The sequence below is a fragment of the Protomyctophum parallelum genome (assembly GCF_964188405.1).
Source record: "Protomyctophum parallelum genome assembly, chromosome: 1".
Taxonomy (NCBI): Eukaryota; Metazoa; Chordata; class Actinopteri; order Myctophiformes; family Myctophidae; genus Protomyctophum; species Protomyctophum parallelum.
Window position 1 is genome coordinate 73142235 of NC_139697.1, and position 14821 is coordinate 73157055.

A 14821-nucleotide genomic window follows, 5' to 3' on the forward strand; every position below is an offset into this window, starting at 1 on the left:
GGGCACAGTGTAGTGCTGTCGCCTCACAGCTGGGTTCGATTCTCACTGGGGACGCTGTTGGGGACGTGTTCTCTCCTCCATGTCATCAGTGCTCAGAACCTAGGTGGGGCCGGGTGGGGTTGGCAAAAGGGCCTTTCTTTGTGGAGTTTGCAGGTTCTCCCGTGTCCCCTAGGGTAGGTACCCTAGGGTAGGTACTGGCGCAGACCAGTAATCCTGGTCTGCGCCTGATGGAGGGGAAAGGAACTGAGGTCAGTCCGTTGCTCTCCCCAGGTTGGCAGAGGTTGTGTAGCACACGCCTGATGGAGGGGAAAGGAACTGGTTGGAATAACGTTCCAAGTGCTAGGTCCAACCGGGGAAACTCCCCCTGTCAGATGAAAAGAAGCGGCTGGGACTCCTCATGCATGGAAGGAAGCATGAGGTCAGTCCGTTGCTCTTCCCATGTTGGCAAAGGTTACATGATGTGTTAGTGTAGCACCAGCACGCAGTCAGACTGGGCGAAAATACCTAAGTGAGTGGTGCAACAGCTCTCCCTGTTGGTACCCTAAACATAGGGACATGCAGACAGGGATGGATGGGGACATTGCTGTTCCTTGGAGTGGTTGCACCACTCAAAAATGTTGTGGTGGAATTGGAAAATCGGTGGGAATGCAGAGAACTCCAACTCTTTACTATAGAACCTAATACTTAACCTAAACAAACCCAACACTAAAACCCTGACCCTTACACTAAAAAACCTTGTTTGTACGGTAGTTCCAAAACTTCCACCCTAAAACTGCAATCTCTCCAGCTCTGCATGAACCTAGCCTGGATCCAGCCCAAAGACCCCACCCACTCTCTGAGTGGACTGCATGTCTGACTGCAGAAAGCTACAGTCTGATAATCAGGCTAGCAAGGCATGAACCCACATGCAGATATTTTGTGTTACTCTTGCGCCTCCTAGCGTGTTAGATGTGTATTACATTAACGCGTTGAACTGAAGCCGAACGTCGTGTATGCGTCTGAACCCTACGTCATCACGCACCATCAGCTGTGTGAAGGGGTGAAGGCAAGAGGCAGAGCTCCTTCCTTCCTTTCCTAATTCCACTACTCTCACTGATTGACTGACTGCTGTAAATGGGTCGGATTTAAATCCATATATGATCGTTTTCAACCTCCGATAATCGTGCTAAACTTCTGCCATGAGTGTTTTCCATCGCATCCTTCAGAGAGGACTGCTGAGCGGGCGGACGGCGGCATGTTTTGTAACAGCAGCACATCGGGACATGTGCGGATCATCATCCAGGTAGCGCTATGTCCTCTGTCCTTCTATGTCCTGCTAATGCACTAGCGTCCTCCCAGTTCGCAGATCTCTAAGTCAATGATGATCCATGGGTGATTCATTATGGTTTAAATCCAGGGAGGGTTTGGAGATCCAACGAATAATAAGCTGTATTTCTGATTTTCTGTCTGCCTGCGTTTGCTAGGGTCGGTGTGAACCGTTATCTTTACAACCCCGTTCAAATGACTTTCAGACCCCTGCTATTGTAGTTAGCAAAGGACCAGAGTCATAGGTCTACTGTGTTACATTCATTTAGTTTGTTAATTTAACTCTTGAGAGTTGTATTATAAATGTAATCAATGCACGATTACGCGTCCGATTTGTTCCATGTGTAGTACAACTCTGAGTTACAACTGGACATTATCAAAATAAATCAGTGTAGGGCCTACTAGACGATCTGAGAAAATCTATGTATCTGGTCGTTTATCATATTGACTTGTTTTGCCAGTGTGAATGGTGATGTGGGGCATTGTTAAATTTTGAGTCTACATCAGTTGTCACATTAAATGCAGTTATTTGTGAAAGCAGGGAACACAAGAGGAAAAACAGATTGATTACTGATTAGTTTGTAATTTGTATATATGCACATTTGGATCATTAGATGGTGAGTTAGGGACAGTATGGTAGACTTAACATAAGGAGGCCATCCGATGCCACCCTGCCACGCCTTGGAGGTCTGACTGTGCCAATCATCCCTACAGTTAGTTTTGTCTCCTGTTCTCAATGATGACCCTTTGAACCACAAACCTCTCTCAGATGAGAAGATAAACTCATGAAGTATATCTTTTTCAGCACAGTCAACCTGACCTACGACGTCTTCGATGGGAAAGGAGACGGCACCCCGCTTGTCTTTCTCCATGGCCTATTTGGCAGCAAGTCTAACTTCCACTCAATAGCCAAGTCCCTGGTGCAGCGCACAGGCAGGAAGGTAATGCAGGGGGGGAAAATGCTAGACTTTCACTTCAAACCTGCATTTGCAACATGTGTAATGGCTTTGCTTTCCACATGACCAAGGGCAGTAGGCTCCAAAAACTAAAGCTCCTTCCCCCAGGCAATCAGGTTTATTAACAAGGGCAGTAGTTGCAAAAAAAAAAGGCGAGTCACCCCTCGGACAATAAGGTTTGCAAATGATTCACTATATTCCTTTTCCCTGTCTGCCTAGCCTACCACACACACACACACACACACACACACACACACATAGAGGCAACTATGCACACTCAATCACACATATAACCCCCTCACGCACCTACTAGAATTAAATTTAAATTCTAGTATTAAATACTAGAATGTTACTCGTAATAATATGTAACACAAATGTTGAATCTTGAAGGAATCTAAAGTTCTTAGAGTGAGACATACAGGGTACTGTACATACTGTACATTGCTCTCTCTCTCACAGATGTCACAGATAGAATATGCACATCACTTGTTGGCGTGCTGGGTTAAGATATGATCAGGAAGAAGAATAGAACCACTCACACTCACTCACATGCCCAGATACATTTTTATTATGTTTCGTGCCTGGGCTATTTGTCATGTTAGGGTTTGTTTGGCGCATGCGAGTCTGCAGGTTAAATTCTTCTTACAGATATGCACAATATAATAGTCTCTCAGTCTGACTCAGTGCCTGGACATAATCCTGAGAAAGTCACAGGAAGTTCCTGTGCTATTAAATTAGTTCTCAGCTGGAAAGAAATTGCCAATATTTTCTTGTTTCCGTCTGCAGCTTGCGTGTTACAGATAGTGATGTGCAGCGCTTGCTGTGCAAGCCAGGGTACAGTAGTTGTCCCCTTTGGCCAAATGGACCTAATGATCTTTAGAAATATTTCACCTCCATGAATAAAACTGCTTCACAAGAACATTGTGATATTGTGTAATGCACTGAACATGGTTTAGTTGATAATCCATGTATGAGGAAAAGATACAACCAGGTGCTCACTGGAGACGGACAAATCAATAATGTTAAAATAGTAAAAAGGTGTTCCTGGATCAGACAGGCTAAAACGTCAGATAAAAAAGGGGAGATCCAGGCACTCAGAGAAAAAAAGGGAAAAGACTTTATTAAACCAACATGTTGGTTAATTAAGTGTTCTTGTGAAGAAGTTTATATGTTATGTATTTATAAAAATAACTATATCAATTGGTGGTGCAAGGCCAGTTTGCACTATTAAAGCTTGTCTCTATATGGAGTGACATGGTGATCTTTACAAATACTTCAGCTTGAACCAACTTCACAAGAACAATGTTTTTTAACTACAAGTTACTACAGCAAATTGTTTAAGTTGACATTTCCTGGTCACAACAAACGTATCGGCTCTCGAGACACGAACTTCTGTACTTAAAATTACTGCTCTCTATGAAGATAATCAAAAACCTTGGTTTGTTTTTATGGGCTAATTCACTTACAACAGGTTTCCGAATATCTGAAGCTTGAGAAAAGGTAATCAGGACAGCCCTACAAATTGGACATTTAACATTCACATCTCTGCTGGTATGTGTCCCTTTAAATGGTGTTAAATGACCATCACTTTGGCAGCTAGCAAGTTATTAACAGATGTACCCCCCCTCTGTGTTCCCCCTTTCCCCCCCATCCCAAGTGTTCTAACTGTCCTTTGTCCAGTTAGGTGCTGACCGTAGATGCCCGTAACCACGGCAACAGCACACACAGCCCTGTGCTGACCTACGAGGCGATGACCAACGACTTGAAACACCTGCTCGCCCAGCTTCACATCGACAAGTGCATCCTTATTGGTCACAGCATGGGAGGGAAAGTAGCCATGACGATGGCCCTTTCACAGGTAGACAAGGTTGAAATCTCACCATGAATTTATCATTTACCAGCAGTGTCATGGGTAGAGGTCGCCTAACCTTTGTCACTGTGCCCACTGCTTTGCTTTGTTCTCGCCTCATTCACCTTGTTTCCTTTTGTCCCTCCCTATCCCAACTCTCACCCCATCCCAACACCTCCATCCTCAGCCGAGTCTTGTGGAGAGATTAGTGGTGGTGGACATCAGTCCGGCTCAGACCACCTCCCGCACAAACTTCCACTCCTATATCAGAGCCATGCAAGACATGAAGATCTCCAGTGACATCCCTCGCTCCACCGCCAGACGAATGGCAGAGGACCAGTTACGCTCGCTGGTCAAGGTCAGGATTCTTCTTGTCCTCTTTGATTACTATTTTAGCTTTTAGTAAAAATAGATCTGAAATGGGTAAAAGTAGGTGTGTGTACCCTTCCTCTATGATACAGGTAGGGATGCACCGATCCGGCTTTTTGGCATTCGATACCGATTTCGATACATGGGGGTCCAGTATCTGCCGATACAGAGTACCGATCCGATACCCTATGTCTAATGTATAATGTAATGTATTTAATACATTATTATATATATTATATTATATATAATAATATAATATATATTATTAACATGTGGATTAATAATATTGGTCAACCACGGCGATTTCTGAGGGTTTAACATTGTACAACAGTACAAATAAAAGCTGTGCAGTATTATGCACTTTCATAGTTTTTAAAATGTTTATTCTTTTTATTATTATTATGCCTATAATTATTATAATAATTATTATTATTATTGTAGGTTTATAATCCATAGTTACTATGTATAATATTATTATTATACATAGTAACTATGGATTATAAACCAGCTAGGCCTACACATAAAAGGAAAGTTGTAAAGCACAACCACAATTTAATTTCTTTCTGATGATAGTCAACCACATCATTTTGGTTTCTATTCCTTATTTATAACTCTAGTTAATGTTCTATTCAGATATTATTCAATGCATCATGGCCAGCATTAGCCCCATATGTTCCCTCTCCCTACGCACATTCTGTAGCTACTGTGGGCCAGCATACTCAAACTACTATTATTATTTTAATATTCGGAATCCCCGCACGCACACACACACACACACACACACACACACACCGTAACGATCCTGTTGCTGCAACGTTAGCTTGCTAGCCTAGCAGTGTTGTGTTTTTGCTACTGTTGATAGCTTTAGCAGCTATCGCTAACATGAGGAACAGCAACAACAAGTAGGATGTAATTGAATGGGGGCTTTGGCAACTGTCCTCTTTGGCTCTCCGTGTTCATCGGATTCTTTACATTTACATTCTTTACATTTCTTACATAAAGAAATACGAGCGACCTGTTAAAGAAGTTAAGAACACAGCGGGGGGACAGAAGTGACAGAACGAGACAGATAGTGTAGAGCGCACTCAACTATGAGCGCAGCCCCTCTCCCTCACCTCAAGGCTCAGGAGGGAGAGGGCTGAGGGAGCCTGGGGGCTGTTTGACTGTGCGCTGTGCACTGGGCAGACAGGAGCATGTCTCAAGTTCCAACGGGAGAACGGAGCGGCAACTGGATCGGATAATGGATCGGCCCATTGCCACCGATACCCGATCTAGAATTTTAGCTCCGGATCGGCGCCGATCTCCGATACGAGTATCGGATCAGCTCATCCCTAGATACAGGACACATACAGGTCTGTTTTATTCACATTAAAAAAAGGTGCAATGAACTAGTGCTGTCAGAACTAAATTCGGAAGTCGAATATAATTAAAATATGAAAAATATATATAAACTTCGAATGAGACTGTCGGTGGCAGCAGGCAAGATTTCCCCATATAAACGTAAGTTTAAGAAACTTTCATAATTATGACAACGGCGGAAGTTGTGTAACATTGTTTACTCTGTTGCTACGTTGTTGACCTGTGGCTGGTGGCGCTTGGGAGTAGCTACTACACACCCACGCAAGTGAGAAAGTGGGTAAAGCACAGTTTCTATATCATCTACCATGAAAGCTTAGTTAAAACCAGTGAGAGGTATTTCCACTCACCAAACTTCCAGTTTATTCAACATAAGAGGACGGATGACCTGCAGAGCCACCGTCGATGGCCACTGACCAGGTTAAGATATTGTAGTAGCCTAATATTATTCTTATCAAAAACCCATAAAATGAACCTAAATTGCGGTGGCTCAGGGGTAGAGTGGCTGGATGGTAACCACAAGGTTGCCAGTTCGAACCCGGGCTCCCCCAGACTTGGTGTCGAAGTGTCCTTGAGCAAGACACTGAACCCCAAATTGCTCCTGATGTGCAGGTTGGTGCCTTGCATGGTTTTCGCCGCCATCGGTGTATGAATGTGTGTGTATGAATGTGTGTGGGTGCATGCAGGAGACAGGAGTATTGTATAACTATCTTGCACACCTAAATTGCCATCCAACTACAGTTTGATTCCTGCTTTCTTTCTGGTTGTGTTAAAAGTGCATTGACCAATGCAGCATGGTAAGGAGTTATTTCCTCTCACTCGGGTGCAGAACAGTACCATCAACTGATTGTCTGACTCTGTGCTAGGCTTGTTCAATTACTATAACTAGAGATTGTTCACGCAAAGAATCATGTCCTCGCGGCACAGGAGGAGAAGGACATCTAAATACACTGAGATAAAACTGAATGGAAACATATATTTGCACTATAAATGAGCATTTTATAATAACATAATCAGCAATAACATAATTAGAGACCATAGGAATCCCATAATGGTCCTGTGCCAATTATATTGTTATCTCAAACAAGCCTAGTCTGTCTTTGACATCACCCGATCTGACCTCCCAACATAGTCACACAGTTAGTCTGGACAAGACCGATTGGTCAAGAACTACCCGTCCGGAAAACCACTGTGGCGGCACAAGCTGCTCAAAACTCCGGGGTGTAGTTCCAGAGTCTATATAGTATCTATATAGCATTCGGAGATTGTGGAATAGTTGTCTGGCTACGCGAGACTAGCCTGTACCTAATCATGCCACCGCTTCCTTCCTCAGGAGCACTCGGTGCGTCAGTTCCTGTTGACCAACCTGGTGGTGCATAACGATGACGGTCACTACACCTGGAGAGTCAACCTGAAAGCCATCTCGGAGCACCTCGATGACATCATGAGCTTCCCCAGCTTTGACACAAGCTACGAGGGTCCCACGCTCTTCCTTGGTGGAGCCAGCTCGGATTACATCAGGTACTACACTATGGTGTTGAGGAAAATGTTCCTCTGTTTATCAGACTGTGTTGTCTGGTGAGTCATTTTAAACTTTACGATACTCAGTTTCCTCAGTGGAAATTGTGTTGTTTAAAGAGCAGCTTGTAATGTTATATAGATTGAGTTGCTTGCAATAGAGGGAAGAATCTAGAATAGAACTTCAACCACTTAAACCCTAGAGCAGGGCTTAAAGTTTTCCATCCTCAGGACGGATTTCCGTCTTGAGGACTTCATATGGGCCATTTATGAGATCAGTCCGGATCTGCAAAAAAAACAATAAGGGGGGCGTGTATGTACATACCCTTATTGTTTTTTTTATGTATTTTATATTTTTTATGGAGGGACAGACAGTAGGCTGACAGGAAATGGGGGGGGGGGGGGAGACATGCAGTAAAGGCCGTCGGGATCGGGAGTCGAACCCGCAGCACACTGCCAGACTGGATTACCAGCCAAGGTGCCTGGATCACTGAGCCATGGCCCAGGCCCCCTTATTGTTTTTTGTCATTAAGTCATTAAAACGCAGCATATACTTTCTACCAGTCAAGTGATCTCTCCAAAGTCCAAACTACCAAGCATCCATTCACACTCAAATAATTTTTACATCGATCAGCTGCTCAGAATGCATCACACACCGCTGAATGTAACCCGACACTGAAGCGTTAGGTCTACTTTGTTGCGTGCCGGTATCATGCGCAGTAAATAGCAGATCTGCAAGCTCACAGCCTGTCACGAATGCTACTGAGCTTGTATATCTGCTATAATTTACTGCACGCAATACCAGTGTGCAACTAAGTCTGTTGTGCTCGATTTGATTTCCCCCTGCCATTCTGACTTAAAAGTAGCACGGATTTCATTTACCACTGTGAAGTTATGGAAGTTTCTCCATATGGATCATGGCAATGGAAGTCACTGGAGTTCTAAATCGAAAGTTGATTACACCACGCAACAGGTAGAATAGAATTATTTGTTGATAGGGAAGGCAGCCGTAATTGACAATAAAAGTGCTTACGTTCGGTTGTCTTGCATTAAATTAGACAGCGGAACACTTGCTATGTTTCAGAGATTTGAGAGGATTTATTTGTTACTCTCACAAAAGTTACCCATATACAGGCGTGCCAATGCAAACACTTTGGGGCGGTGTTTCATCTCATCTTTTCTTGACTGCTGTCAAAGGCAGTCGAGGCCGAGCCTTTAAGTTTCACTACCAACCCCTCCATGATTACTACCACACGGGAGTTAAACAATGCAATTCACGCCACGGTGGATACCTCTGCCGTTTTCAAGCCAGTAGAGTGATAATAATCGTGGAGCCATTGGTAGTGAAAGAGTGGGTTTGGACGTTGGGTGCTCTGCAACACACTACAGTGCTACCGGGTATATCAACAACAAGCGAGGATGCACACGAATCAATGACCGATTGTGTGTGAAAACTGCAATCATACGTAAAGGTGGTCAGAACTTAAAGGCCCGCTGACACGCCCCTCGGGAGATAAGAACGGCTATCAAACAATGCTATCATGATTCTGACGTCAGAGTGTGACAAGCTTTCCCCATCGACTTCTATGCGGGCTCGCCGGGCTTGGTGGCCGTAGTAGCATAGCAACTTATGCTACTATTTTGGGGTCACATTTAGAGTCATAATTGCTATAAATGTATTTGAAAAAAAAAAAAAAAAACGCTCGAAAATCCTTGTTACAATGACATTGAGTTGACCTGTAAGTTTTAGGGTAAACTGTTTTTTCGCGTGACGAGTTCCATGCTCTCCGTCTCCCCCCGCTGACATGGCCTCAAACACGGCTAAGTGCTGAACAAGGCTCCGCAGCACGGAGCTTCACAGGTTACCACTGCCTGTCTAGTGGTGGGAGACGGAGAGCATGGAACTCGTCACGCGAAATTGCGATTATGCAACAGTTTACCCTAAAACGTACACGTCAACTCAATGTCATTGTAACGAGGATTTTCGAGCGAAAAAATATATTTTTTCAATTACATTTATAGCAAATATGACCTAAATGTATCGTCAAAAACGCTAGCCTGAGCTAGCAGCCACTTGTTGCTAGCGCAGCGTGCCGTAGCCCTGTTTCAAACAGTTTCAAACTGTTTTCAGTCAGACCACGTGATGTGCTGTACCACCCATATTCATTTCGGGGCGTGTCAGCGGCCCTTTAAGGGAAACACGATTTTACCAATACCACCACCCCCAAAACTGTGTGTGCCAGGTTCTTAATGTCAATGTATGGTTGGGATTTTTTTTTTTAAATGCTGTGTTGGGGGTTTCCCCTCTCACAACATTTCACGCATCAGAAATTAGGTCATGGTCTGAAAATCAAAAAATGAACCTGTAGTTAATTGACCATATTCCCAAGGGCTCTATACAAGGGCAAGGCCCCTCCTGTTTTCGCTATACACTAAATATCTTTGCCAAAAATAGCGTATCTACAAGATTATAGCACATCACAACGTTTTGGTCTACAGGATAGCCCCAGAATTATAGGGACTAGTCCTTACCCGTTCTGAATACATGAACAGCAAATGATATTCAGTGTGGGTAATGCGATGTAATAGATCACATTACTGATAGGCAGGGAATAGTTTACAGATGATCTTGGGAAGTTGGGTTATAGGCACAAAAGTATAGGCTAATATGGATGGATGGATGGATGGATGGATGGATGGATGGATGGATAGATAATGTTGCTGGTGGCCAACCGATAACCCTAACGGCTACCCTAACCCTAACCGATAACCCTAAGGGCTGCTGGTGAACCGAGCAAATGAAAACAAAAGCCTACGGGGCACCCGCACTCTTATAACTTCTTCCCCGTTATGAGCCTACACTCCTGAGGGGGGGGGGGCAAGTGGACTGTAGGACATAATGTTATAGTTGTAGATTTTCCTATGCAAGTCAATGGGAAAAATGTATTCACTAATAGATGCTGTAGTACAATCATAAGTACACCATTGATGTGTGATGTATATTTGTTGGTAATATTCTGCATAGAAATAAAGCTATTGAATATTTTCACTTTCGGTGTTGCACTTTGTAGACGGTCCCTAACCGCTCAGCTGACCGTCTGCTGCCGATAGAGATGCATATAATCTACTGTATTAAAGTCGGAGGTTGGCTTTTTGGGCTTCAAATCAAGTTGCAGTTTTTTGTGCTTTATCTAATCAGGATAAGAATGAGACGTTTTTTGTGATTTAGGAATGTTTCGTTCCTGAGTACTCAAGTGGTGTCGACAGGGCAGGCAAACGTTAGTCATTGCATTTGTCTGTATGTATTTTTATAATTGTATTTTACGGGATGTGTGTTTCCCTTCTGTCGAGTGGTGGCTTAAATTATTGATATGTTAATAATTATGTTCTGATCCAACAGAGCCACCCCGATAGATAATCATTCCGTTGTGATCGTGGCCGTGCTGTTCAATGTTTCACATTAGGTGCAGGAAAGATGAGATCTGTAACTGCGCGACACGCGTCGTCAGTGACCAGGCGTGATACCCGCGTTTGGTTTGAAGTTATAATATGAAGTGACGTTCAAACATTGCATTGCAAAGTGGTTAAATAACCGTAGTAGGCTATGCGCCGTGTGTAACAGCTGCCTGTCTGCCACAATGGTGCCTGGGCTGTTTTTACCCGTGTGTGGTTTGAATCGTCTGTCTGTGCAAAGAGAGATCCCGGTCACTGTGAAGGCCGTAGTACTGTAAATATGACAATGCAAAGTAGTGGTTCAAGGTTGATGTGTGGACAGGCTAGCTGTTGCTGCTGTGCATGGTGAGATGTGTGCAAACGGTGTTGATGGCTGGCCTCTGTGCTGGTGGAGAAGTGTGACGATTATGACGTCACAGCAACTTTGCCCGTGGGATCATGTGGTGATGTAAAAACAATATCTGTACAGTAAATATGACAGTTGCGTCGGTAAAATGTAGCCTAGCTGGATTCTGGGAGCGTGCAGATTTATTTTGCCATGGAGAGATGTGTGCGAATAGTGTGGCTCGGTCGGAGATAGACCACGGACAAATAAACTGTTTTTTTTTTTAAAACACTTTATTTTGATTTTTATTGATGAATAAATGAAAAAACATATGTGTACATTTTGTTGTATCCGACATGTAAAATAAACTGGTTTTTATTCACTAATAAATTCATTGTTAATCTTATTGAAAAAATGGCTCCGTTAAGACCTCCATATTATTATGGTTTGGTGCGATTGGTGCAGGCAATGAGGAGATACGCCGGTGTTTCTGACATTCATTAATTCATTCATTCATTGTTAGAATTATAGTAGTATGCTAGGGTTCAAGCTTAACCATGCTAGTTCCTCCTATTTTTTGGGGGGCATTTCATACTATTTAGGCTTAACATTCTGCAAGAATAGGCAAACATTTGGTGAAAATGTAACATATATTGGCTATGTTCACCATTTGTCATACAGGGTATAAGTGGTTAAGTATAAACCTACAAAACTACATGCACTGAATCTCAGATCAGGACTTAAACTCAAAACGAGTGAATATTGGAGTGAATTTGTGATGGTTAAGCTCGGATAAGTTTGGCCTCTATTGTTGTCCAACAGTGTTTCTGTGGCTCTGAGCGTTTCCTCCTCTGTCCTGCTCTGCATGTTGCCGTCTGCTGCAGTTCGGAGGACTACCCAGAAATCCAGCGTTTATTCCCTTGCGCCGACATCCAGTACATCCCAGACGCCAGCCATTGGATCCACGCAGACAAACCCTTAGACTTCATCAGCTCCATCATATCCTTTCTGCAGTCCTAGTGGTCACCTCCTGCTGATCTCCTTTGGTATCAAGTTGCAGAGCTCGTGCTTTGGACGTGGGTGGCAGTCACACACACTCAAGCAGCCTTGACAATGATGAGGTGGAGCTCGTTGACAGTGCTAATACTCGCTAATGCTGGACCAAACTTTCCCTTTCCTTGTGGTCAGAACTGACCCTTTTAATGTTCTCAAGGGTAGTATGTAGCTTTAGATTTTAGGATGTTTCTTATTCTTTCCACTAGACATGTAGTATTGGAAGTTCATTCAGTTTGTAGTTATATATGGTTAAATACTGTAGGTTTACCATTTTAGTAGGTAAGTGATTAGATCATATAAAAGAAAATATTTTTGTTTTAACATGAGGGGAGATTGTATTGGACAACATACTAATCCAAAGAACCTCTCGCTTGCACAATACCATTTTCCTATGTCAAACCGTTTTGTCATCTTTGTAGAAAAGTGGCTTTTGGCCAAGTATATCGAAGAGGTGTGTTACTGAGGAAATTATATATATATACAGCAAAACTGCAGTGAACTGTAAGAAAAACAAGCTTTACGAACAGGAAACGAGAATGTAGAATGTTAAGCAAAAAAATGGACACCTCTAGTTCTGTAGAGGGGCCACAATACAAACTTTGTGCACAGATGCTGCAAACTTTTCGTTATAGTGGCATATTTAGGATTTTGGTCTGAGATTTGACACATTTCCCCCTCATCTTTCCTCTCTGTATTTGTGCCACAGGTCAGGTTGTAGATGTCTATTTCTCCATTACTCTTTCGCAACTTGACGTCACAAATATATGTTTATTCTAACAAGAAGAGCTAACCATAACTCAGTGTACTGTAGTATTCTCAAGCTGCCTCCTGAATCTCCCAAGTTTCAACTCTATTCTACTTCTTCTGTTCTCTTAATACTCTACATCCGCTTCTGTAAGCCATGTCTGTATTGCTGTGTGTGCGTGCGTGTGTGAATCTACTGTGGTTTTATTGAAAAAGAGAACTTTAAGTTGGCTATATTACTTGTACACCCCTTATATTGTGTAGGCAATGTACAGTAAGAGCAAGACTGTATGGGTATGTAACAGAAATATGCTGTAATTCTTAATATTGTATAATCGTCATCATATATGTTGGACAATTACAGTGGAACAATGACACTGCCATATTTAAGCAGGGTGATGTGTGTGTATATGTATGTGCCTCTCGTAGACTTTCCATGTTATCTTTGTCAAACTTGGTAAAGGTTTACAATGGGCAATATTCACACAATGGCCATTTTACTCTTGCCAAATAGTGTGGATATGGTTAAAGACGGCCAGCAGAATTGAGATTGGCAGCTGGGTTGCCACATCTATGTGAATCGTTTCGTTGGGAATCTTTGCTAGATATCATTTTATGGCGTTTAATGTTGAGTTTGGTGTGTCATCAAGGTAAGCCAGGTCTGTGTGTATTATGTATTAAGACACATGCATGTACGTTCGTATGTATGTGTATCAGATGTGAATCAGAATAATCGGATGTGAGTGAAGTGTAACTTGCCGCTTGTTTTAAGTGGAATGAAGCAGGGAAGCCCTCTCGCAGTATCTGTCTCAAACACTAACCGCTGGTCAGTTTCGTTCATTGCACAACAGCAGAGGGGTGTGGGAAGGTTGCATTTGTATATGAATACAGAATCTGGATCAGTATCCGCTGCCTTGCTGTTGGCCAAGAATGTGTCAAAGGGTACCACAGAGTTGGTTATAAAAAAAAGTTATTTATACACATCAAAATGTAATCGAAGACAATTTGAGTGTGTACTTTACTATGAGCATGCCTTTTTTTTCTTGTCTACAGTTGTGAAATTGTTTTGTGTGTTAAAAGCTTTCAGACATGATTTTAAAAATTGACAGTAAATCATTTATTCTAGATAATGGCATATAGTATATACATATTTCTAAGAGTGTGGGGTCTGTGTGTGTGAGAGATGCATACTTGAGTGACTTGTTTAGAATGATATATATATTGAAAATGTAAAATTCTATTACTGATACCTAATAAAATGGAAGATTTAAAGTCCCTGTCCACATGTCTCATGGTGTGGCTTAAATCCTCTGAAAAGTCATCTCCCCCTAAAAAGAATCCCTAAAGGAGCTTTATAACAATGTTCTTTGTCTCTAAGAGATATACCTTTATCTTTGCAGATCGTTTAGTTTTCCATATCCCGACCTATAAATTGTTTGATCTACCAGAATTTGGTAATCCAGAGTATCCAAAGAAATGAAGGTAGGTTTAGTCATAGCTTATTGTGAGGTTAGGTTTAGGCATAGTAAACACAGACTTGTGCGTTGTCCAAGCTGGCAGTGCTCTATACCTCTATACCTCTAACTATACCTCTGGAAAATAATATAGTTTACGTCACGTGGGAGCACTTGTTTTTATTCAGTGAACTTCTCTATATACTTAATCATTCATTTAGTGAGGCTCTGATTGCCTGTGTGTGTGTGTGTGTGTGTGCGCGACACACATGCACACACATCACACCTAATCTGAGTTGTGTGCTGTCAAACCTGTATTCATTGAGTTTTAGATGTAAAATACTATATTAATGATTTGAAGATATGCAGAATGCAAGACACTGCCAGGGTCTTCACATGAAATTAAGAAAACCTAAATAAAGTGTCATAACTGATC

General features: G+C 42.5%; 1 protein-coding gene across 2 annotated transcripts; it reads left to right on the forward strand.

Moving 5' to 3' along the window:
- Positions 1-1050: 1050 nt before the first annotated feature.
- Positions 1051-14212, forward strand: abhd11 (abhydrolase domain containing 11). 2 transcript variants are annotated; one of them, XM_083769525.1, is made up of 6 exons: positions 1051-1282; positions 2111-2246; positions 3946-4128; positions 4298-4468; positions 7169-7356; positions 12016-14212. In XM_083769525.1, exons 1-6 carry the CDS (start codon positions 1179-1181, stop codon positions 12149-12151), a joined length of 918 nt encoding a protein of 305 aa, XP_083625651.1. In that variant the 5' UTR covers positions 1051-1178; the 3' UTR covers positions 12152-14212. The 2 variants fall into 2 exon arrangements, with proteins under 2 accessions (XP_083625651.1, XP_083625652.1); XM_083769526.1 differs by having other exon boundaries at positions 3946-4119.
- Positions 14213-14821: the final 609 nt, after the last annotated feature.

Coding starts and splice junctions, on each gene's coding strand:
- abhd11 (XM_083769525.1), top strand. CDS start 1,179: ATGAGTGTTTTCCATCGCATCCTTCAGAGAGGACTGCTGAGCGGGCGG. Junction 1,283..2,110: donor ATGTGCGGATCATCATCCAG/GTAGCGCTATGT, acceptor TATCTTTTTCAG/CACAGTCAACCTGACCTACG. Junction 7,357..12,015: donor GCCAGCTCGGATTACATCAG/GTACTACACTAT, acceptor CGTCTGCTGCAG/TTCGGAGGACTACCCAGAAA.